At 36.4% G+C, this 25,430-nt stretch overlaps 1 protein-coding gene across 5 annotated transcripts in view; it reads right to left on the bottom strand.

Annotated features, from left to right (window-relative positions):
* The window catches only part of UGGT1 (UDP-glucose glycoprotein glucosyltransferase 1), a 184,949-nt gene that overhangs the window by 101,330 nt on the left and 58,189 nt on the right, over positions 1-25,430 (bottom strand). For 4 of the 5 annotated variants that reach the window (XM_053667479.1, XM_053667477.1, XM_053667476.1 and 1 more), the window contains 5 exons: positions 23,479-23,575; positions 21,732-21,810; positions 18,998-19,098; positions 12,695-12,794; positions 11,455-11,515 (listed from right to left, as the gene is read on the bottom strand). In XM_053667479.1, the coding sequence (XP_053523454.1) occupies positions 11,455-11,515; positions 12,695-12,794; positions 18,998-19,098; positions 21,732-21,810; positions 23,479-23,575 (438 nt within the window). Of the gene's footprint in view, positions 1-11,454; positions 11,516-12,694; positions 12,795-18,997; positions 19,099-21,731; positions 21,811-21,927; positions 22,128-23,478; positions 23,576-25,430 lie in introns of all 5 variants that reach the window. The other variant, XM_053667480.1, reaches the window with a different exon arrangement.

Consider the following 25,430-nt stretch of genomic DNA (forward strand, 5'->3'; position numbering starts at 1 on the left):
GGTGTTCTATACAACTGTAAATACTTCACAATACCACTCCTGGATTTTAGCCCACTTCACACTTTCCTGAACTCTGTTACTGTAGTGGCTAACCCTATTCTCTCACACACTATACCTATTTACTATCCTCTATTCTCACTTTACCTGAGAATCTGACCTCCCACGACTTAACTGCTTTCTAGATCCAATTCACAAGCCTTCCCTCCCCAACGAGAGCCTTATCTTCTGTCCATCCTTTCTTAAAAGTGGCTAGTTAGGTTGAAGAATACAGTTAATACTACACATAGCCTAAAGATCTATCTCTTCCCTATCAGCTGCTACTATAAATATCATAGAATACTATCCTGTTGTTATAAACCATTTTGCCTTCCCCTCCAATTGATCACACACACAAAAAGAAGAGGTGGAAGCAGTGAAGACGAGGACACCCACTGGAAGAGGAAACCCAACAACAAAGGAAACACCAACAGATAACAACAGAGGAAGGTGAAGGAGGGAGTGGAAACCACACAAACCTCAATCCAAGACCCATCTAAAAATACAACTAAATAATGGAGAAACTACCCAACACAAAGTACTGAACAAGAGCAAAAGAGAATCCTCAAAACCTTGTACACACAAAAGAACTAGCTTCAACACAACCTGCCCTCACCAGCACAACAAATTAAAACAGGTGGTAGACAGAGGGACCATCAGTTAATCAGTTGGTGGGAAAGATCCACAGAAGAAAAACCCAGCACAACCAAAACCCGAAGACAAACTCAGACCCAATGTAAAGGACAGCCCAAGACCAGTGAGCTGGGGAGATCAAGGAGACTACACCATTGAATCTCAAAGGTATTCTACCGGAGAAGTTCACACCGTAAACCCAGGAATCCAAAACAAATCAATTTAAGAAGATGAAGCTAACAAGAAGAGTCTTACAAAAAATGGGAACACAAAAAACAATCCCCAAATGAAAAGAATAGAGAAAGCATCAAAAAGAATGCTAGATGAAATAGAGGCAAGTCAACTATCAGATATTGACTTCAAAGCACTGGTTATCAGGAATTTCAAAGAGCTCACAATGAGCTACCAGGACCTATAGGTAAACTACAATAAACTCACTGCAAACAATATAAACAGAAAAAAGGAAATACAAACTACCAGCACGGGCCAAGAGGAAATGAAGCTTACAATTTCTGAACCGAAGGAATCAAAAACAGGATTGATAAAGCAGAAGACTGGATCAGCAACCTAGAGGACAAAGTAGAAAAAAAAATCCAGAAAGACCAAGAAAAGAAAAAGAAGCTCAGAAAAAATGAAAAGAGATTCAGAGAAATGGAAGAAAATATGAAACATAAGTTTATCCGTACAATACGAATACCAGAAGGAGAAGAAGAACAGTAAGAGATAGAAAATCTATTTGAAAAAGTGATGATGGAAAACTTCCCTAATTGGATGAGAGAAAAAGTCACAAAAATCCAGAAAAGACAGTATCAATCCAGAGAAACCCAAAGAGGCCCATTTCAAGACACATCATCATCAAAATGGCAAAATTTCAAGACAAACAGAGAATCTTAAAGGCAGCATGGGACAACAAGGAAGTAACATACAAGGGAGCCCCAATAAGGTTAGCTGCTGACTTCTCAATGGCTACACTCCAAGCAAGAAAGGAATGTCAAGAAATATTCCAAGTAATGAGAAACAGAGGCCTGCAACCACGGCTACTTTACCCAGCCAGGCTCTCAATTAAGAAAGAAGGCCAAATAAAGAGCTTCCAAGACAAAAGAAGTTTAAAGAATACACCTCCACCAAACCAGCTCCACAAGAGATGCTAAAAGGACTCCTTTAAGGAAAGGTAGGAAAAGACAGAGACAGAGAGGAACACAGATAGAAAAATGGCATTGAATAAGTACCTATCAATAATAACCTTAAACATAAATGAATTAAATGCTCCAATCAAAAGACACAGAATAGCTCAATGGATAAGAAAGCATGACCCTCACAGCTCAGGACAAAAGATATACATAGACTAAAAGTGAAGGGCTGGAAACAAATTTTCCAAGCAAATGGACAGGAAAAAAAAGCTGGAGTAGCAATACTCATATCAGACAAAACAGTCTTAAAAAAAGAGACATAAAGAGAGAACCAGAAGAGCACTTCATAATACTCAAGGGAAGAATCCACCAAGAAGACATAATTAACATTGTAAATATATATGCACCCAACATAGGAACATCCAAATATATAAAGAAAATCTTACAGGACATCAAGAAACATATTGACAGCAACACAATTATAGTAGGGGATTTTAACACCCTACAGTCGAAAATGGACAGATCTGCCAAACAAAAGTTCAACAAAGATATTGTGGCATTGAACAATGCCCTAGATGAAATGGACTTAACTGATACATCACATAAATAAATGCAAAGACAAAAATTCCATGATCATATCAATAGATGGGGAAAAAGCTTTTGATAAGGTACAACACCCATTTGTGATAAAAAAACACTCAGCAAAGTGGGAATAGAGGGAACATTCCTCAATATAATAAAGGCCATATATGAGAGACCTACAGCCAACATCATATTCAATGGGCAAAAACTAAAATTTTTTCCACTAAGATCAGGAACAAGACAAGGTTGTCCACTTTCACCACTTCTATTCAATACAGTATTGGAAGTCCTAGCCACAGCAATGAGACAAGAAAAGGAAATAAAAGTCATCCAAATCAGAAATGAGGAAACAACATTGTCACTGTTTACAAATGACATGATAGTCTACATAAGAAAATCTTATAGAGGAGGATGCTGGGAAGATGGCGACGGAGTAGGATGGAGCTGATGCTAGCTCCTGTACTCATGGGTAAAAATCCTGGCAGATCTATAGAGAAACAGCACAATAAACCATCGGTTACCCAGCATTTATGAAATTAAAAGACCAGAGATTGTGACCAACGCTGAAACACCAGACAGCAGCAGAGTCAGCTAAGGGAGCCGGAACATTCTTGGCCCCTGTGCCACTACCCTAGTAAGGGACCTGGGCGCTTGAGGAGGCGGCTACTAGAGCCGGGACATTCAGCAGTGGTAGGCTATCAAGGCAGGGACCAGCTCGAGGATCAGAATGAGAGTAGATGGAGACGGGGAACATCAAGAAACTTGAAGGAGTCTGCACCACTGAACTTCACAAGGATCATACCACAGAATTTCACACCATAAACCCAGGGTTTCAGAACAGATCAATTTTAGAAGCAGAGACTAACAAGAAGAGTCTCAAACAATGGGAAGACAAAGAAACAATCCCAATAAAAGAAAAAGCAGAAACTTCAGAAAGAATGTTAGATGAAATAGAGGCTATTCAACTATCAGATAGTGAATTCAAAGCACTGGTTATTACGAAGTTCAAAGAGCTCACAGTGAACTACCAGAAACTACAGGGGAACTACAATGATCTCTCTGCAAACTACATCAACATGAAAAAGGAAATGGAAACTATCAGCAAGAGACAAGAAGAAATGAAGAATACAATTTCCGAATGAGGAACACAGTAGAAAGTTTCAAAAGTAGGATAGATGAAGCGGAGGATAGGATTAGTGAGTTGGAGGACAAGGTAGAAAGCATCTCACAGAAAGAGCAAGAAAATGAAAAGAGGCTCAGAAAGAATGAAGAGGGATGAAGAGAAATGCAAGACAATATGAAACGTAATAATATCCAAATAATAGGAATACCAAAAGGAGAAGAAGAAGAACAAGGGATAGAAAACGTATTTGAACGAGTAATGAGAGAAAATTTCCCTAATTTGACAAAAGAAAAAGTCACACAAATCCAGGAATCACAGAGAGTCCAATCAAGAGGAACCCAAGGAGGCCCACTTCAAGACACATCATCATCAAAATGGCAAAATTCCAAGACAAAGAGAGAATCTTAAAGGCAGCAAGGGAGAAAAAACAAGTAACATACAAGGGAGCCCCAATAAGGTTAGCTACTGACTTCTCAATGGAAACACTCCAAGCAAGAAGAGAATGGCAAGAAATATTCCAAGTAATGAGAAACAGAGGCCTACAACCAAGGCTACTTTACCCAGCAAGGCTCTCAATCAAGATAGAAAGCCAAATAAAGAGCTTCCAAGACAAAAGAAATCTAAAAGAATACACCTCCACCAAACCAGCTTTGCAAGAAATACTAAAAGGACTGCTTTATGGGAAGGAAGGAAAAGAGGAAGACAGAGAGGAACACAGGTACAAAAATGGCAATGAATAAGTACCTATCGATAATAACCTTAAACGTAAATGAATTAAATGCTCCAATCAAAAGACACAGAATAGCTGCATGGATAAGAAAGCATGACCCACACATATGTTGCCTACAAGAGACCCACCTCAGGACAAAAGACCATCACAGACTAAAAGTGAAAGGCTGAAAACAAGTTTTCCAAGCAAACGGACAAGAAAAAAAAGCTGGGGTACCAATTCTCATATCGGACAAAATGGACTTCAAAAAAAGAGCCATAAAGAGAGACACAGAAAGTCACTTCATTATACTCAAGGGAAGAATCCACCAAGAAGACATTAACATTGTAAACATATGTGCACCAAACATAGGGGCACCTAAATATATATCAAGAAAATCATAAAGGACTTCAAGAAAGATATTGACAGCAACACAATTATAGTAGGGGATTTTAACACCCCACAGTCGAAAATGGACAGATCTTCCAAATAAAATACAAACAATGATATTGCGGCATTAAACAACAGCCTACATGAAATGGACTTAACTGATATATATAGAGCCCTTCATCCCAAAGAAGTTAAATACACATTCTTTTCAAATGCACATAGAACATTTTCAAAGACAGACCACATGATAGGACACAAAACGAGCCTCAACAAATTCAAGAAAATTGAAATCATACCAAGCATCTTCTCTGACCACAAGGGACTGAAATTAGAAACCAACCCCAAAGAAAAAAACCCAAAGCACCCAAAATCATGGAGACTGAATGGTATGCTATTAAACACCGAATGGGTCAAGAATGAAATTAGGAAAGAAATGAAAACGTTTCTGGAAACAAATGAAAATGATCTCACAACAACCCAAAACTTATGGGACACAGCAAAGGCAGTCCTGAGAGGGAAGTTTATAGCAATACAGGCCTACCTAAAGAAGATAGAAACATTTCAAACAAACAACCTAACCCTACGCCTGCAAGAACTCTACGCCAAGGAATAACAACAAAGACAGCCCAGAGCAAGCAGAAGGAAGGAAATAACCATGATTAGAGCAGAATTAAATGACATAGAAACTAAAAGCACAATTCTAAGGATCAATGAATCCAGGAGTTGGTTCTTTGAGAAGATAAACAAAATAGACAAGCCTTTAAGTAGGCTCATCAAGAAAAGAAGAGAGAGGACACAAATAAACACAATCAGAAATGAAAGAGGAGAGATTACAACTGATACCACAGAAATAGAAGGGACTGTAAGAAATTACTATGAAGAACTGTATGCCAAGAAATTTGAAAACCTAGGGGAAATGGACACATTTCTAGAAAAATACAATATTCCAAAACTCAGTGAAAAAGAAGCAGAAAATCTAAATACACCAATAACAGCAAAAGAAATTGAAGCAGTAATCAAAAACCTCCCATCAGACAAAAGCCCTGGACCAGATGGTTTCACAGGAGAATTCTACAACGCATTTAAGGAAGAGCTAACCCCTGTTCTCCAGAGACTATTCCAAAAAACCCAGAAGGATGGAAAACTCCCAAGTTCTTTTTATGAAGCCAGCATCAACTTAATTCCAAAACCAGATAGAAACAAAACAAAGAAAGAAAACTTCAGGCCAATATCGCTGATGAACATAGATGCTAAAATCCTCAACAAAATATTGGCAAATCGCATCCAACAATATATCAAAAAGATCATACACCAAGACCAAGTGGGATTCATCCCAGGAATGCAAGGATGGTTCAATATTCGCAAATCAGTAAATGTAATACATCACATAAATGAAAGCAAACACAAAAACCACATGATCATATCAATAGATGCGGAAAAAGTTTTTGATAAGGTACAACACCCATTTATGATAAAAACACTGCAAAGTGGGAATACAGGGAGCATTTCTCAAAATAATAAAGGCCATATATGAGAGACCTACAGCCAATATCATACTCAATGGGAAAAAACTAAAAGCTTTTCCACTAAGATCAGGAACAAGACAAGGATGTCCACTTTCACCACTTCTATTCAATATAGTATTGGACGTTTTAGCCACAGCAATCAGGCAAGAAAAGGAAATAAAAGGCATCCAAATAGGAAAGGAGGAAGCAAATCTGTCACTGTTTGCAGATGACATGATAGTGTACATGGAAAATCCTATAGACTCTACCCCAAAACTACTCGAACTAATTAATGAATTTGGCAGAACAGCTGGTTACAAAGTCAATACCCAGAAATCAAAGGAATTTTTGTATACCAACAATGAATCAGCAGAAGCAGAAACCAAGGAAAAAAATCCCACTCGATATAGCAAACACAAAAATAAAATATCTGGGAATAAACCTAACTATGGAGGTAAAAAACCTGTATGCAGAAAACTACACAGCCCTGAAGAAAGAAATCAAGGAAGACACAAACAAATGGAAACATATACCTTGTTCATGGATTGGAAGAATTAACATCATCAAAATGTCCATACTACCCAAAGCAATATACACATTCAATGTAATACCTATTAAAGTACCAATGGCATATTTCACAGACATAGAACAAACACTTCAAAAATTTATATGGAACCATAAACAACCCCGAATAGCAGCTGCACTTTTGAGAAAGAAGAACAAAGTAGGAGGGATCACAATAGCTGATATCAAACTGTATTACAAGGCCACTGTAATCAAAACAGCCTGGTACTGGCATAAAAACAGGCACATAGACCAATGCAACAGAACAGAGAGCCCAGAAATCAACCCAACTCTCTACAGTCAATTAATATTTGACAAAGGGGGCAGTAACATAAAATGGAGTAAAGATAGCCTCTTCAACAAATGGTGCTGGGAGAACTGGACAGCTATGTGCCAAAAAATGAAACTTGAGCACCAACTTACACCATACACCAAAATAAATTCAAGGTGGATAAAAGACTTAAACATAAGCCGTGACACCATTAAAGTCCTAGAGGAGAACACATGCAGGAAAATCTCAGATATTTCACGCAGCAACATTTTTACTGATATGTCCCCTAGATCAAAGGACATAAAGGAAAGAATAAACAAATGGGATCTCAACAAAATAAAAAGCTTCTGCATGGCTAAAGAAAACAGTATTAAAATAAAAAGAGAAGCAACCATATGGGAAAACATATTTGCCAATGATACCTGAGACAAAGGTTTAATCTCCCAAATACACGAAGAACTTACACAACTCCACCCTAAGAGACAAGCAACCCAATTAAAAAGTGGGGAAAGGACTTGAACAGACACTTCTCCAAGGAGGACACACAGAGGATCCAGAGACACATGAAAAGATGCTCAATATCACTAGCTATCAGAGAGATGCAAATTAAAGCCACAATGAGATGCCACTTCACACCAGCCAGAATGGCCATCACAAACAAAGCAACAAACAGCCTGGCTGGTGTAGCTCAGTGGATTGAGCGTGGGCCTGCGAACCAGACATTCGCGGTTCGATTCCCAGTCAGGGCCCATGCCTAGGTTGCAGGCTGGTTCCCTGTAGGCCAGTTCCCAGCAGGGGACGCACGAAAGGCAACCATACCTTGGTATTTCTCTCCCTCTCGCCTTCCCTTCCCCTCTAAAAGATAAATAAATAAAATCTTTTAAAAAAAAGCAACAAACAACAAGTCTTGGAGAGGGTGTGCAGAAAAGGGGACCCTAGTTCATTGTTGGTGGGATTGCAGACTGGTACAACCACTATGGAACACAGTATGGAATTTTCTCAGAAAACTAAAAATGGATCTGCCTTTTGACCCAGCAATTCCACTGCTAAGATTATATCCTAAGAACCCTGAAACACCAATCCAAAAGAACCTATGCACTCCAGTGTTCATAGCAGCACAATTTATAATAGCCAAGTGTTGGAAGCAACCTAGGTGCCCATCAGTGAATGAATGGATCCAAAAATCATGGTACATTTACACAATGGAATTCTATGCAGCAGAAAGAAAGAAGGAGCTCCTACCCTTTGCAACAGCATGGATGGATCTGGAAAGCATTATGCTGAGTGAAAGAAGCCAGGCAGTGAAACATAAATACCATATGATCTCACCTTTAACAGGAACCTAAACAATAAAACAAACAAACAAGCAAAATATAACCAAAGACACTCAAATAGAGAACAGACAGTGACCAGAGGGGGGAGGGGAGAAAATTTCAGGGGAAAAGGGGAAGGATTTACAGGAACTAGTATAAAGGACATATGGACAAAACCTAAGGTGAACAGAAATGGGAGCAATGTGGGGAGCACTAGGGGGGTGGGCTGGGATGGGAGTAAAAAACAGAACACTGTACTTGAACAACAATTAAATTTTTAGAATGTGGTTCTCCACATAAGGAAAAGGAAGGATAAAAAACACATGATCTTATCAATAGATGAAGAAAAAGAATCTGACAAAATCCAGCACCCATTTATGACGAGAACTGTCACCAAAGTGGCAATAGAGGGAATACAGCTAAACATAATTAGGCCATTTATGACAAATTCACTGCCAGCATCATACTCAATGGGCAAAAACTACAAGAGCTCCCCTTAAGATTGGGTGCATGACAGAGATGTCTGTTTTCACTTATCTTATTAAACATACGACTGGAAGCCCTAGCCAGACAAGAACAAGAAATAAAAGGCATCATAATTGGAAAAGAAAAAGTAAAACTGTCTTTATTTGTAGATGACTTGATACTGTACATACAGAGCCCCAAAGATTCCCCCCAAAACTGCTAGAACTTATGAGTTCAGCAAAGTAGCAGGATACAAAATTAATATTCAGAAATCAACTGTTATTTTTATTTGCCAATAACAAACTAACTGAAAGAGATATTAAGAAAACAATTTCATTCACAATTGCTTCCAAAAGAAATAAAATACCTAGGAATAAACCTACCCAAAGATGCAAAAGATCTGTACTAAGAAAATTATAAGGCACTTAAGGAAGGAAGTGAAGAAGACACAAAAAAGTGGAAGGAAATACTGTGTTCACGGATAAAAAGAATTAACATCATTAAAATGTGCATACTACCCAAAGCAATATATACATTCAACATAATTCCTATTAAGATTTCAATGACATCTTTCATAGAAATAGAACAAATATTCCAAAAATTTATATGGAACCAAAAAACACCCTTAATAGTAAAAGTGATCTAGAAAAAGAAGAGCAAAGTTGGAAGAATGATGCTGCCTAGTGTCAAACTATACTATGAGGCCATCGTAATCAAAACAGCATGGACTAGCATAAAAACAGACACATAGATCACTGGAACAGAATAGAGACCCCCAAAGTAAACCCACACCTTTAGAGTCAATTAATATTCAGCAGAGGAAGCAAGCACTTACAATGGGCTAAAGATACTTGATTCAATAAATGGTATTGGGAAAACTGGACAGATTATGTGCAGAAAAGTGAAACTAGACTACCTTCTTACACCACACACAAAATTAAATTCAAAATGGATTAGAGACTTAAATATTAGACCCAAACCCATAAAAATCCTAGAAGAAAACATAAGCAGCAAAATCTCAGACAGCTCATAGCAACATTTTATCAGATACATCTCCCCAGGCAAGGGAAACAAAAGAAAAAGTAAACAAATAGGACTACATCAAAATAAAAAGTTTTTGCACAGCAAAGGAAATCAAAAAAATAAAAAGACAACCCATGGAAAGGGACAACACATTCACTGATACATCTAACAAGACAATAACAGCCAAAATTCATAAAGAATTTACAAAACTCAACACCGAAAAAATGAACCCAATTAAAAATGGGCAGAGGACTTGAATACATACTTCTCCAAAGAGGATATACAGATGGCCAATAGACATATGAAAAGATACTCAACGTCACTAATAATCACAGAAATGCAAATTAAATCTACAATTAGATATCATCTCACATCTGTCAGAATGGCTATCATCAATAAATCAACAAACAAGTGCTGGTGAGGATGTGGAAAAAGGGGAACCCTTTTGCACTGTTGGTGGGAATGCAGACAGGTACAGCTACTATGGAAAGCAGTGTGGAGATACCTCAAAATATTAAAGATGAATCTGCCTTTTAACCAGCCCTCCCACTTTTGGGAATATGTCCAAAGGAACACAAAATACTAACCCAAAAGAACATAAGGATCCCTATGTTCATTGGATCATTATTTAAAATTGCCGAGATATAGTCCAAGTGTCTATCAGTAGATAAGTGGATAAAACAACTATGGAACATTTACACAATGGAATACTACTCAGCGATAAAAAAAGAAAAGTTGACCTTTGTGACATTATGGATGAACATGAAGAACATTATAATAACTGAAGTAATCCAATCAGAGAAAGACAAATACCATTTGATTTCACTCATATGTGCAATCTAATCTACAAACTGAAACAACATGGAAAATAGAGACAGACTCATAGATGAAGAGCAGGATGACAGCTAAGAAGGGAGTAGACAGGTTAAGGGGTGGAGAGATTAAGCAAAAAGAAAAAAGACCGATGGACATAGACAAGAATTTGGTGATTGCAGGGGGAGGGGAGCAGTTGGTATAAAAGGACTAAATGGTAATGAAAAAAAGACAAAAAAATTTTTTTAAAGAATGATTTGCTGTACCAATATAGGAAAATAAACCAAAAATAAAGAAGACCTGCAATTCATGGAATCAGAGATCCAACAAAAGAAGCTAAAGATAGGTGCCCAGGATACTTGCTATGCACTAGATATAGACAACCAGTCCATAAAGGAGAAGATCAAAAACTGATTAAAATCAATACACAACAATAGAGGGAAAGTAAAGAGTTTGAGAAAGTGCCAACATGGAGTTGTTTTAGACATGCATGGGAGGTGGCAGTGACAGTTAAACCTCATCTTTATAATAGGAAGTCAATAAACAAGGTTTGAAGCTCAAAAATAAAGTATCAGTTTAAGCATGTTACAAGTCTGAAGAATCGGTTAAGAGGAGCAGATGTTTCTGGGAAAAGGAATACAAGATGTAGTAACACACACTAGGGGGAGCTATTTTTGTTAATAATCAGGTGGCACCATTTGGTGCTTTAAATTATATCCATATTATACTTTGATTAAAAACTAAAAACATAAAAAAGATTACAGAAATGAATAAAAATACCACCATCTTTAATCAAACAAGATTAAAACTACTAATGTCACTGACTTAACTCAGATTTACTCATTTTTAAAGATATAATACAAAACAGAAAGGCCACTATTTTCCATTGGTTATTACCTTCTGATTTTCTTCCACTTCGGTTCTAAGTTCTGAACCCACAGCAGTTTTTGTTATAGCTCTAAGGAAATAAAAACATCATCAGTGCTTGGGTTAATATTTGACATCAACATCTTCAATTTCCCTATTTTTAAGTATGAAATAATGAATTTCATACTTAAATATGATTAATAAATTAACATTTAAATAAGTATGATTAATACATTACTATTTAAATAAGTATGATTAATAAATTACCAAAACCCAATAAAAAAACTTTAAAATTTTATAATTGATAAATATATTTCTCCTCTCTGATGTGTATTTTCTTCATGATTATAAGATACAATACCAAGGAAAAGTAGTAGTAATGGAAGTACTTTAGTGCAAGTGCAGTTATTTCCAAGATCTTAGTTAAGTATATATAACTCTATTCCTGTACATGATCTCTACAGCTCACAGGTTAGATGATGATGTTAAATAAATTAAGGCAGCAGACTGCTCATTTTATTTAAGAACTTGTGGTGAAGATGAAATAAAGAAGAACATACTACATGATTTATGTAAGTCGTGTGTGAGAAGTATTTTCAAGACTAGTCAAATAAAGAAATTCTAAAAATTTGGCTTTTAAAATAATTTTGCCTTGCATTGGAGATGTAGAGGACAATTACACAATTGAAAGCAATACCAGAAAACTGTATTCAGAATCTTACTCTGTCACTATGAACAAGTCAGCCTCTATAAACCATATTCTTTTTTTTAATTTATTTATTTTAATTGTTGTTCAAGTAATTTTGTCTTTTACTCCCATCCCAACTCGCCCCCCCATAAACCATTTTCTTCATCAAGATTAAATAAGATGATATATATGAAACTCTTCAGAAAGAAAAACATTACCATCCATGTGAGACCCTAGAATGGTTATGCCCGATATGTCAGATTTTTTTAACTCATCCAATCCAGAAAGGCAGGTATTGTTATTTCCATTTCACTGCTTAGGAAAGCATTTATTTACAAAGTTCATACAACTAGGAAGTGTGGTGCCAGGTATACAACCAATATGGGTCTCATCAACTACACAATGCAGAATCTTACCACCTTCTCAAGAGAGTACCATTAGCAGTATGGTGGTAGTAGTAAGAAAACTTTCCTTTTCTAAGCACTTGTGTATTTTAATTGCTTCACTTTGGATACAAACGTGAAGCTAATTAGGAATATGTTCAGGAGATGAATGCCTCAAAACCTTATTATTCTATATTACCTGGCTTTGGTAGGAAAATTTTGACTAAGATCCTTCATAACCACCAAAGCTAATTCAATAGGAGCAGCCAATATTCGGGCAGCAGTCTGGAAACTTAGATCTGTAACAACGTCAAATACAATATAAAGTATATTAATATAACACAATAATAAATAGGAAAAAAACACATTTATCTCCCATTATTTTCTTGGTAACTAAGAATGCCTTAGAATGAAACCTTTCCAAAGACTGCCCATCATATAATTTTAGGTTTTATTGACTGCCTCAGACCCTATGGTGTTTATTATAACCACTTTTGATCCATCTGCATAAAACAATAGGGCACATATGAAAACATTTAGCACAGGATAAATCCATCTCAAATTCTTTTCGTTCTGAATTTACAACAAACTTCAAAGTATAACAAAAGTCTTTAGTAAATTATCTTGAGAAAAAAATACTTGATAAATGGTTCTTTGTACAAGAAATGCAAACATACATCTCCCATACTAACAGGACTCTGACATTTGATAGATACATTGTTTAGTAAATGTATAGAGATAAATGAAGACCAAGACAAATATGTTTGTGTACTATAAGCTTATTCATTCGGTCATACAAAGAAAGGTCTGGCTCTCATTTACATGTATTACTTCTCCATTCTGTTACCTGTCTGTAAAAGGAGTTTTGTTTCATTTCATAGTTAATTTTTTATAGTTTATACTAAACAGATGTCCCATTATTTCCCCCTACTCCCCCCTCCATCCAGCCCACCACCCTCATTCCTAGTCAATGCCCACACTGTTGTTCATGTCCATGGGTCCTTCATGAATGTTTGATGACTAATACCTTTACCTTCTTTCCATCAGTCCCCACCTCCCCCTTGCCTTCTTACAGCTGTCAGTCTATTCCATGATTCCATGCCTCTGGCTCCATTTTGCTCACTAGTTTATTTTCTTTATTAGATTCCTTTTGTGAGATCAGGATATGTGTCTTTCATCTACTGACTTATTTCACTTAGCATAATAGTTTGCAATTCCATCCATGCTGTAGCAAAATACAGGAATTTCTTCTTTTTCTGCTGCATAGCATTTCATTGTGTAAATGTACCATGATTTTTTTTTTTAATACACTCCTCTACTGATGGGCACTTGGGCTGTTTCCAAGTGCTTGGCTAATGTTCATAGCAGTGCTTAATTCTTTCAAATTGGTGATTAGAATCCTCAGCGGAAAATCCCAGCAGTGGGACTGCTGGATCAAAAAGCAGTCCCATTTTCAATTTTTGAGGAAACTTCATATTGTTTTCCACAGTGGCTATACCAGTCTGCCTTCCCACCAACAGTGCACTAGGGTTCCCTCTTCACATCCTCACCAGTTTTTGTTGTTTCTTGATTCATTAATGATAGCCATTTTGGCAGGTGTGAGGTGATATCTCTCTGTGGTTTTGATTTTCATCTCTTGGATTGCTAATGATGTTGAGCATCTTATTATATGTCTATGTGCCATTTCTATGTCCCCTTTGGAGAAGTATCTATTCAGGTTCTTTGCCCATTTAATAATTGGATTAATTGTCTTCCTGGTGTTGAGTCATATGGGTTTGTTATATATTCTGGAGATTAAACCCTTGTCCAAAGTATTATTGGCAAATATGTTCTCCAATACAGTTGGTTCCCTTTTCATTCTCAAAATGGTTTATTTATGAAATCAAAAGCCATGCAAAAGCTTTTGATTTCATGTAGAACCATTTATTTATTTATTCTTTTAGTTCCCTTGCCCTAGGAGATATATCAGCAAAAATATTGCTATATGAGATATCTGAAATTATGCTGCCTATGTTTTCCACTAGGGTTTTTATGATATCCCAATTTATATTTAAGTGTTTTATCCACTTTGAGTTTATTCTAGTGTGTGCTGTAAGTTGGTGGTCTAGTTTTTGGGTTTTTTTGCATATACTAGGTCCAATTCTCCCAACACCATTTAATGACGAGACTAACTTCCACTGTATGCCCTTGCACCCTTTGTCAAATATTAATTGACTCTAAAGACATGAGTTTATTTCCATGCTCTCTATTCTGTTCCATTGATCTATGTGTCTGTTTTTATGCCAGTACTAGACTGTTTTGATTATAAGGGTCTCACAGTATAGTTTGATATCAGGAATTGTGATCTCTCTAAATTTGTTCTTCTTTCTCAGTACTGTTGAGGCTATACGGGGTCTTTTTGGGTTCCATATACATTTTTAGAATATTTATTCTAGATCTGTGAAATATGCCATTGGTATTTTACTAGGAATTTCATTGAATCTATAGATTGCTTTGGGTAGATGCACATTTTAATGATGTTAATTCTTCCAATACATGAACATGGTCTATGCTTCCATTTATTAGTATCTTCCTCAAATTCTTGTTATTCAGTGTTCTACAGTTTAGAGTACACATCTCTTCACACCTTGGTTAAATTTATTCCTAGGTACTTTATTCTGTTGTTGTTGCTATAGATCTTTTTCTTTCTCTGACTGTTCATTGTTGGCATACATAAAGGCCATCAGTTTCTCAATATTGACTTTGTATCCTGCTATTTTGCCAAATTCACTTATTAGGTCAAGTAGTTTTTTGGTGGAACTTACAGGGTTTTCTATGTACACTATCTTGTTGTCCGCAAATAATGACATTTTTACTTCTTCCTTTCCAATTTGGATGCTTTTTCTTTCTTCTTCTTGTGTGATCACTGTAGCCAGGACTTCCAGTACTATGTTGAATAAGAATGGTGAAAGCGGACACCCTTGTCTTGTTTCTGATCTTAAGAGAAATGCTTTTAGTTTTTGCCCATGAATGTGTTGTTGGCAGTAGTTTTTTGTATATGGCCTTTATTATGTTAAGGTACTCTGCCTCTATTCCCACCTTGCTGAGAGTTTTTATCATAAATGGGTGCTGGATTTTATCAAATGCTTTCTCTGCATCTATAGATATGATCATGTGGTTTTTGTCTTTCATTTTGTTTATGTGATGTATCACATTTATTGATTTGCAAATATTGTACCATCTTTACATTCCCAGGAGAAATCACACTTGATCATGGCATATGATCTTTTTAAGGTATTGCTGGATCCACTTTGCTAGTATTTTGTTGAGGATTTTGGCATCTATGCTCATCAGGTAGTTTTGGAATTAGTATAATATTGGCCTCACAAAGAGTTTGTGAGTATTCACTCTTCTTCAAATTTTTGTAATGTTTTGAGAAGGATAGGTGTTAGTTCTTCTTTGAATGTTTGATAAATTTTGCCTGTAAAGACATCTAGTCCAGGGTTTTTGTGTGCCAGGATTTTTTTGATTACTGCTTCAGTTTCTCTAGTTGTTAAAGGTCTATTCAGGTTTTCTGCTTCTTCTTTGATTCTGTTTGGAAGACTGTATGTTTCTAGAATTTCTCCATTTCACCTAGGCTTTTCCATTTCTTAGCATATAGTTGTTCTTAGTAATTTCTCAAAATTCTTTGTATTTCTGTGGTATCATTTGCTACTTCTCTTTCATTTCTGATTTTATTTGGGTCTTCTTTTTTTTTTTCTTGATGAGTCTGGTAAGGGATTATCATTTTTGTTTATCTTTTCAAAGAACCAGGTCCTGAATTCATTGATCCTTTGAAATGTTTTTTTAGTCTATGCCATTTAATTCTGCTCTGATCTTCATAATTTCCTTCCTTCTGCTAACTCTGGGCTTTGTTGGTCGTTTTTCCTCTAATTCTTTTAGATATTAGGGTTCATCTTAATTGGGATTCTATGTGCCAAATATGGATAATTCCTGCTATTATTTCTTTAACCAAGTTTTCTATCCCTTGTTCCCTTTGTTCTACTGGTATCTGTATGGTACGATGCTATTATATTTCATGTTGTCCCAATGCCTGCTTAATCTATCCTCATTCTTCTTGAGTCTTTTTTCATTTTGTTGCTCTGACTGGCTGTTTTTTCCCCTACCTTGTCTTCCAACTTGCCAGTTCAATACTCTGCTTCATCTAGCCTGCTTTTAATTCCTCTTCTAGTGTATTCTTCATTTCAGGTATCGCATTCTTTATTTCCAACTGGTTCTTATTCTAGATTTCTATGTCCTTTTTCACAAAAATGTCATTCCCACCAACTTCCATGTGGTTCTCACTAAGTTCCTTGAGAATCTATATAACCAGTACTTTGAACTGTATGTCTCATAAATTGCTTGCCTCAATTTCACTTAGTTCTTTTTTGAAGATTCCTCCTTTCCTTTCATTAGGGTTTTTCTTCTCCCCACTTGAGTTTTTGTTTGTGTTTATTTCTATGTATCAGATTGATCTGCTTTGACTCTCTGTCTTGTGGAGTGGCCTTATATGTTAGGAGGCCCAGTGTTGGGACCCAGTGGTGCAGACTCCTTGATCTAATCTGAATGCTCGAGGAATGTCTTTTGTGGGGGTTATGTGGACTCTCCTATTGTATTTGAGTCCTGACTGTTACTGTCCCATTGCTCATTGGGAACTCCCTTCTGGCTGGCTCACTAAGAGGCTCAAGGCCTACTGCATTTTGTATGCTGCTGTATAGGTGCTGGCAGATCAAAGTAAAACAGCACAAAGACACCACCAAAACATGCAAGAGCTTCCCCTAACCACAACAGTAATATCAATGACCAGAGAGCAAAGAATAAAAGCAGGAAGTGAAATAGAATAGTACATAAAGGAGGAAAGGAAAAAGAATATGAGAAAACCGAAGGAAAAAAAAGTAATTTTGAGAGGAGACAGGGGGAGAGAATACTAATTAATGAATTGAAAAAGGAAAACAGGGAACAGGAACACAGAGAAAATAACATAAATAGTAAAAGTAGAGAGGAACAGGACAATGGAGTAATGAAAGCTAAGAGTAAAATAAGAGATAAGAAAGAAAAAATAGAGCAGCAAAAATAAAAGAAAGAGAAAAATAAATACAAAAATAATAAGAAGGCTCTGAAAAGGAAAAATAGCAAATAATTAAAAAGAACCAAGTGGATTGGTCTCAGCAGAGTTTGGTGCTTATCTTCTCGTTTCCCCCTTTTGATGCCAATCTAATGTCTGATTCTGGTGTGAGCCAACGTTATGTTACTCTCCACATATGGCCCTTGGCAGCCTTTCAAAAGCTACAAGTCATTCGCACTTTGTGCTTGTTCCCAGTATGGGCCAACTTGCTCTACAAAGCTGGTTTGTATCAGCTTTGGGTCCCAGGGTATATCACTAAATGTCCCAAGTCACCTCAGGATATGCCTCAGCCATGAGAGGGCTTCTATGTGTCAGTTGGATCCATAGTCAGGGTACCCAGAGGAGGCAACTGATGGATGTTTCTCTCTCACACTGATAATTTTCTCTCTCTCTCTTTTTTTCCCTCTCTCTCTGCCTGTCTTACAAACATACAAATCAACAGACTATATCCTACATGCATCCTCTTTTCAAGTCTCATAGCATCCTGATGGGATGGGGGAAGAGGACAAGAGTCCACAGCAAAACTATAACATGGGATGAAGGTGCAGTACCTGCACCACTCCTTCAGGTGAGTTTCAGACTCAGGCTCCTACCGCTGCACTCCCAGGAAGGCCTCCACACCCAGTGCCACCCTTGCCTCTCTGCCTCGACACTCCTGGCTCCTCAACTATTCCACAGCCTCCTCAGTCAGACTCTGTCCAACTCATAGTTCCAGCAGTGCCCAGGACTGAGGAGGCAACAGCTCCCTCCCCAGCAAATACTGCAGTCCCCAGACTCTGGGTGCCAAGAGGGCCCGTGGCCCAGCTTGGAAGGGCACAGTGGCAAGGCTGGTCACCAAGGTGCAGCCACTCCTTTGGCTTCTTCCTGGGGATTTTTAAAATTTCACAACATGGCATGAGCTCCAAACCTATTGCACTCAGAACCACCAGCCAGGCAGTGGTGGTGGCAGCTCCTCCAGGAGAGCCCAGACCACCTACCTGCCCCTGAGTGCTCACACACATGGAAAGACACTTGCACACTACACAAATGCATGCACACACCAGCACACATGCTCACTCACACATGCTCTCACACACACTCAAATGGTTTTTCAAGTTGACTGCTCTGCAGTTTAACTGCAAGTCCAGTCCAGTGCTGGGGGCAAGTAGATTGAGCTTACAGCTACTTTGTGGCCACCTTGGATCCCCAGGATAGACTTCTTTTCTGATTAATCAGAATTAGTCACTATCTTTAAAATCTGTGACAACTTTTGAATCATGTGAATCAATACAATCACATTCAAATTCTACCTTTTTGCAATACCACAAAATTTAGTCAATAAGTAGGTCAGTGATTACTCTACATTTTAATTTTTATTACCTTGCAATTGCCAAACTTTTAAAGGTGCCATTTCATTTGTGCTCTCCACAAGATGCTTTCGAAGTTCTTTCAACTGTCCTTTCAGGTCAGGATGCAGGTCTCTGTAAGAAACATAAAATGAGTCCTTTACATGTATCTTTTCTTTCTCAAAGCCACTCAGAAGTTAACTCCAATTTTATTTTCATGATTTTCCTGTCTTACCATTAGGAAAATTCCTACAATATAGGGAAAAAAATTAAAGTATAATTATTTTTCTTAAAAAGTAAGTTGATATAAAAAGTATAAGTTAATTTTTAAAACCCTAAAATTTACTAATAAAATCATATATCAGTACAACAGTGATTCTCTAGGTTCTAGGAGGGAGAGGAATGGAAGTGGGAGTAGGAAACAAAGGTACCCTCTTCTCTACCTATAGTGTTTCTCTTGCCATGTTCCTTCCTTCCTTTCTTTTTTTTTTTTTTAAGTAAATACACACATATATTGGGGGGAAAACTTCATAAATAGTTTTTTGATACAGAAAATCAAGTATGATAACAACAATCAATTTTGGGTGGTAAGTACAGTCCATGGGTATGTTATATGAGCGGGACACTAAAAACCCAGAATTCATTTTTTATAAAATATGGTACATTTATTTCTTACATGTTTAAACTTCAGTCACCTTCAAAGTACTCTCTGTTTCATGCAATATACTTATCAAGACATTTTCCACTGCTCAAAATAGTTTTTAAATTTCTCAATTTTAATGCCTTTTAGTGCTTCTTCCACTTTTTGTTTCATCTCTTCCACATCAACAAAATATTTCCCTTTGGTGACTTTTTTCATCCAAGGAAACAAACAATAAAGTTGCTCAGGGTGAGATGTGAATAGGGAAGGTGGTGCAGAGAGGTCATGCTGTTTTTGGTCAAAAACTGCTGAACACTCAGCACGGTGTGGGTAAGTGCACTCCGAAGTCACCCACATAAAATGGGCAAATGTACTGAGTCTTCAGAAAAAATTCACTGAAGCCAAACGCAGCCTCTTGCACAAAAATCCCAACTGGTACACTGATACAGAAGGGTTCCTAGAACACATGCCTAGCAGGGAAAGCTTGTACCACGAAGGGCCTACCCTCCAGAGGACAATTCCTGTTTTAGGGGGTCCCTCTTGTATTATTTTCCATCCTTTTCTGAGTATTAATAATTTCTCAAAATAAAATTGGCTCTATATCACTACTGGTTCTCAAATAAATTTCTTTCCACTACATGCTCATAAATCCTTTGGTCACATAAATACAATTCAAGCTAACCAAGACTGTTGTTTAGTCTCATCCTGAAATATAGCGTACTCTTTTTAAAGCTAGTATAACAGAAGTTGTAAGAAGAAGAGATAAATCATTTAGACAGAGACAGATGGGTGGTAGAATCATTCTATTCTTTTATGCTAGAATCTCAAAATTTTGTTTTATATATTTTTAATTTTTCAACCTCAATTTACATTCAATACTATTGTTCACCAGTTTCAGATGTACAGCATCAAAATTTCTTAAATACAACATGGAGAAAGCATAATATTTACTTAGGCCCTTTACTATCCAAAAAATCCTCTTCCAATCAGTCACTACGAACTCTTCTTCATGACAAAAATATCAAAAAATGGTCCAATTACTTTAGGTAGCTAAATAACTATTCTGAATGTACAAAAAGGATAAATGTCCTCAATATCCTACATACTACCTTATGCTATAAATACAAGAGATCATAATGCTATCCAAAAATTAAACTTAAACACATGAATATTTAAAGAAATTCTGGAATCCTGGGCCAAAAAAGAAAAAAGAAAAAAGAAATCTGTTCACATACTACTGAAGCCAAAACTGATGTTAAGCAAAAAGAAGTACATATGCACATGATGAACACAACATACCCACAGTAATTTAACATGAACTAAGTCATCTCTATTAAAATGTCAGTCTGGTTAAGGCATTTCACTCAGCCAAACATTAAAGCAAGTATATGAAGCTCAGACTACATATATTATTTCTAAATGATCCCTTCCTTAAAAAAAAAAAGCACACTTGTAGATGTCTTAATCAATACTTTCAGACAAAGCAGAATTCAGGGTTCTGAACAATTATCAAGTCATATCAAAAGTAATTGCAACTTTTAAAAGAAGAGCTAAGAAGACTTTTCAACTGTAAAATCCCATGCTACTTTTGTGAAATGTTTATAAAATTCTTCAAAACAAAACCATTTTCTATCTATTTTCATATAAACACTAATTAAAGGTATAAAGTCTACATATTCTGCTACACCTCTTTTGCCTTTTTTTCAGACTATATTTAGGATGAGTAAATAAATGAAGCTATGATTTAATGTAGAGGCTATGACTTCTCTAACTTAAAATAGTTTTGATCTTCTCAGGAAAACACTGGCTGAAGCAGTTAGTTTTCTCCTTATTATGAATCAAAAAATGACTTGTATTTTTTGTGCCATCAATTGAAAGCCCAGAAAAGAAAATCAACTTAAGCCATGAACAGGTAGTCACTGTATCATTTAAAAATATGTGCTCAGAATGACTGGAGATCATAAACTATCCTATAATTAAGTGGTCATCTCTTCATATCAGATGATACATATGAAATATTGTTGGGAGCTCTGTAACTTAGACAGCAATGAAAAAGATGATGTTCATAGTGTGAGGAAGCCTGGAGGTTTAAATACAGTAAGACCATTTCCGAAAAGTGTATAAATACCTTAATTTTCCAAAGAGAAATCCTTGAACTTCATCAATAGGATCATTTTCACCTATCACTGTGGTGTTCACTTCAGTACCTATAAAAGCACAACAAACACATGTCTAATCACTCAAATTAGGAATAAAAACATTATTAATTTCATAAGTCTGAGTAATATTTTTTTAAAAATTAGAAACACATGAAATTATGATACCATTTAAAATGTTGAATATCTGCCCTGGCTGGTATGGCTCCATGGATAGAGTGCTAGCCTGTGAACCAGGGAGTTGCTGGTTCGATTCCCAGTCAGAGCACATGCTTGGGTTATGGGGCGGGTCCCCAATTGGGGACATGCAAGAGGCAACCACACATTGATGTTTCTCTCCCTCTCTTTCTCCTTCCCTTCCCCTCTTTCTAAAAATAAATAAATAAAATAAAAGATTTTTGTTAAATGTTGAATACCTAATTTTGCAATGCTAATAAACAGAGAGAATAAATGCATTTATAATACATCTTATGTTTCTGAATAAAAAATACATTTTTCCCCGTAATCTTTAGAAAAGATTTTAATAACATGTTAGTCTTATTAAACATTATAACATGTTAAAAATAACATGTTATTTGAAAAATAACATGTTAAAAGTTTCAAAGTTAATAACTTTAATATTATGAACAATGAATTTTTCAACATCAAAATTCTAAAGAATGTGCATCTAGACAACTTAACCCTAAAAAGAATTATTGAGAACTATAATGCATTAATAGGCTATCTTCCATGTACCCAAGCCAATCCTTTTTATCATTAAAATGAGCTCAAAAGAAATATAAAAGACTACATAAAAGCTGTGATTGGAATAATAAATTCAAAACCCTAGAGTATGATAACAAGTATCTATAGAAAACTCTTCCAAGTACAGAAAATAACAAAAAGCATTAAATTGTTCATTAATTGTAGGACAGTTTAAGATTTCACATTGGGACACAATTAATAGCTATTTGTGAACTACATATCATCAACAACAATAGCTACTTAATTTATTAAACATTTTTGTGCAAAAAAACTGTGCTAATTTCTTTACCTATACATTTATTTTCTCCTCAAAAATACTTCAAATATTTTATTTATTTAATTTTTATATAATTTTTAGAAGCAGGGAGAAAGAGAGGAAGAGAAATATCAATGTGTGGTTGCTTCCCACGTGCCTTACACTGGGACCAGGCCAAAAACTCAGGCATGTGCCCTAGACCAGGAATCAAACCAGCACTCTTTGATTCACAGGCCAGCACTCAATGACTGAGCTGCATCACCAGGGATCCTCACAAATACTTTAAAAGGTATATATCATTATCTGTACTCTACACAGAAAAATATTAGGACATAGAGAATTTGCTTAATGTCACCAACTCAGATGTAACAAAACAAGTATTCAAACACAAGCTCATCAGATTCCTAAATCGATTCTTTTTTTTTTTTTTAATTGCCCTATCTGGTGTAAATTGAGCCTGGGCCTGAGAACCAAAGGGTCACCTATTCAGTTTCCAGTCAGGGCACATGCCTGAGTTACAGGCCAGGTCCCCAGTAGGAGATGCATGAGAGGCAACCACACATTGATTTTTCTCTCCCACTCTTTCTCCCCCCTTTCCCCACTCTCTAAAAATAAATAAAATCTTTTTTAAAAATCTTTTCATTTTTTTTAAGGAAACAAGTTCCCTTTAACTCAAATTAAAAAAAAACAAAACACTTTGGTCTAATTTACAAATTCACCTTTCACCTGAGTATCATCCTTGGCCTTGTACTCTGTGCTCTTAATGGCCAGCTCCACACCATAGCCAGAGATATAAACAGGCTCTTTTCTAGGATTCTGCAAACAGAACAAATATTCAAACATTACTACAGAGCTCTTTACATGTCATATTATATAGAACATGACCATGTTAATGTCTTGTATCCAACACCTAGGATTTTTTTAAGTGTTATTTTAACTGTTGTTCTATTACAGTTGTCCCAATTTACCCCCATTGCTCTCCCCTGCTCCACCCAACCCCACTCCCACAGTCAATACCCACCCTGTTGTCTATATCCGAGGGTCATTTATACTTGTTCTTAAAGGCCCTTCCCCATCTTTTTTTTTTTTTTCAGATTTTTTTATTATTGTTCAATTACTCTTGTCCCCATTTTCCCCCATTACTCAACCCCACCTTCCACATTACATACTCCCTGTTGCTGTATCTTTACCCATGGGTCCTTTATACATGTTCCTGGACAACCCTTCCCCTCCTGTTATCCCCCCACACACACTAGTTACAGTTAGTTTGTTCTTTATTTCCATGTCTCTAGTTATTTTGCTCAGTTGTTTTATTGATTAGGTTCCATTTAAATGTAAGATCACATGGTATTTGTCTGTTGCCACCTGGCTTATTTCACTTAACACAATACCCTCCAGTTCCATCCATGCTGTCTCAAAAGGTAGGAGTTCCTTCTTTCTTCAGCATAGTACTCCATTGTGCGTTTACACAATTGAATACAACACCTAGGATTACGCACTCAAAATACACTTAAAATTCCACGGGAATCCCACCCTCCTTTATGTTTTATATACACATGTAAGAGAATGGGGATTCTGAGTTAGAAGCAAAACTAGGTGAAGGGTCCTGGCCAAGTGGCTCAGCTGGTGGGAGTCTCCTCCCATGCACCAAAAGGCTGTGGGTTTGATTCCTAGTCAGGTGTGAATGGGAGGCTAACTCATTAATGTTTCTCTCTCTCCCCCCTTTCCTACCTCTCTAAAATCAATAATCATATCCTTGGGTTGAGGATTAAACAGCAATAATATTAATAATAATACTAAAAACAGATGAAGGGAAATAGCTTAAAGAGCAAAAGTAACCAAACCATGTAACACAATGGAGAAACAGAAAAAGAGTTCCAGAACCTACACAGCAGTGTTGAAAATTAGTGCAGTTTCAAACCTAGAAGTGCTTTGTTGGGACTATGGGTGTAAATATGTGCGTGTTTATATTTTTTTAATGAATTCAAATGTCTTACGTCAGGGTTTGAGCTGATCAAATGTCACAGGCTAATCACCACCCTGAATGAGGATGGCCCTATAGACATTTTAATCTTTGACAACAGAATCAGAGTCTGTATATAGAGAAAAGAAAAGCAGTTGTCAAAAATTAGATATTAATAAATTGTTTTCTGCTCATATGAATTTTCATCCAAAATTTTTATTTTACTTGCATGAACTTAGCACCCAACATTTATCTAGCTTATTAGGACACAGAAGTTTTAGGCTAAAAATCTTTAAATACAAATAATTAAATGCTAAATGTTGCCCTGGCTGGTGTAGCTCAGTGGATTGAGCTCGGGCCTGCGAACCAGACAATTGCGGTTTGATTCCCAGTCAGGGCACATGCCTGGGTTGCAGACCAGTTCCCTGCAGGCCAGTTCCCAGCAGGGGACGCATGAAAGGCAACCATACATTGATGTTTCTCTCCCTCTCTCCTTCCCTTCCCCTCTAAAGATAAATAAATAAAATATTTAAAAAAAAAATGCTAAATGTTATACAAGGACATAACCATGTCCTTCATTTTCAATGAATTCTGCCTGATTTTACCTTTAGAAATCCTTTCTTTTCTATCTTACAAAAAGAATTCAAAAAGAAAAAAATAAAGGTTTGGAAAAGGACAGAATTAAACAATCAGTTATATATTATGTAA

The sequence above is a fragment of the Artibeus jamaicensis genome, unplaced genomic scaffold (genome assembly GCF_021234435.1).
Source record: "Artibeus jamaicensis isolate MK-2021 breed Jamaican fruit bat unplaced genomic scaffold, CSHL_Jam_final contig_469, whole genome shotgun sequence".
Classification (NCBI taxonomy): domain Eukaryota; kingdom Metazoa; phylum Chordata; class Mammalia; order Chiroptera; family Phyllostomidae; genus Artibeus; species Artibeus jamaicensis.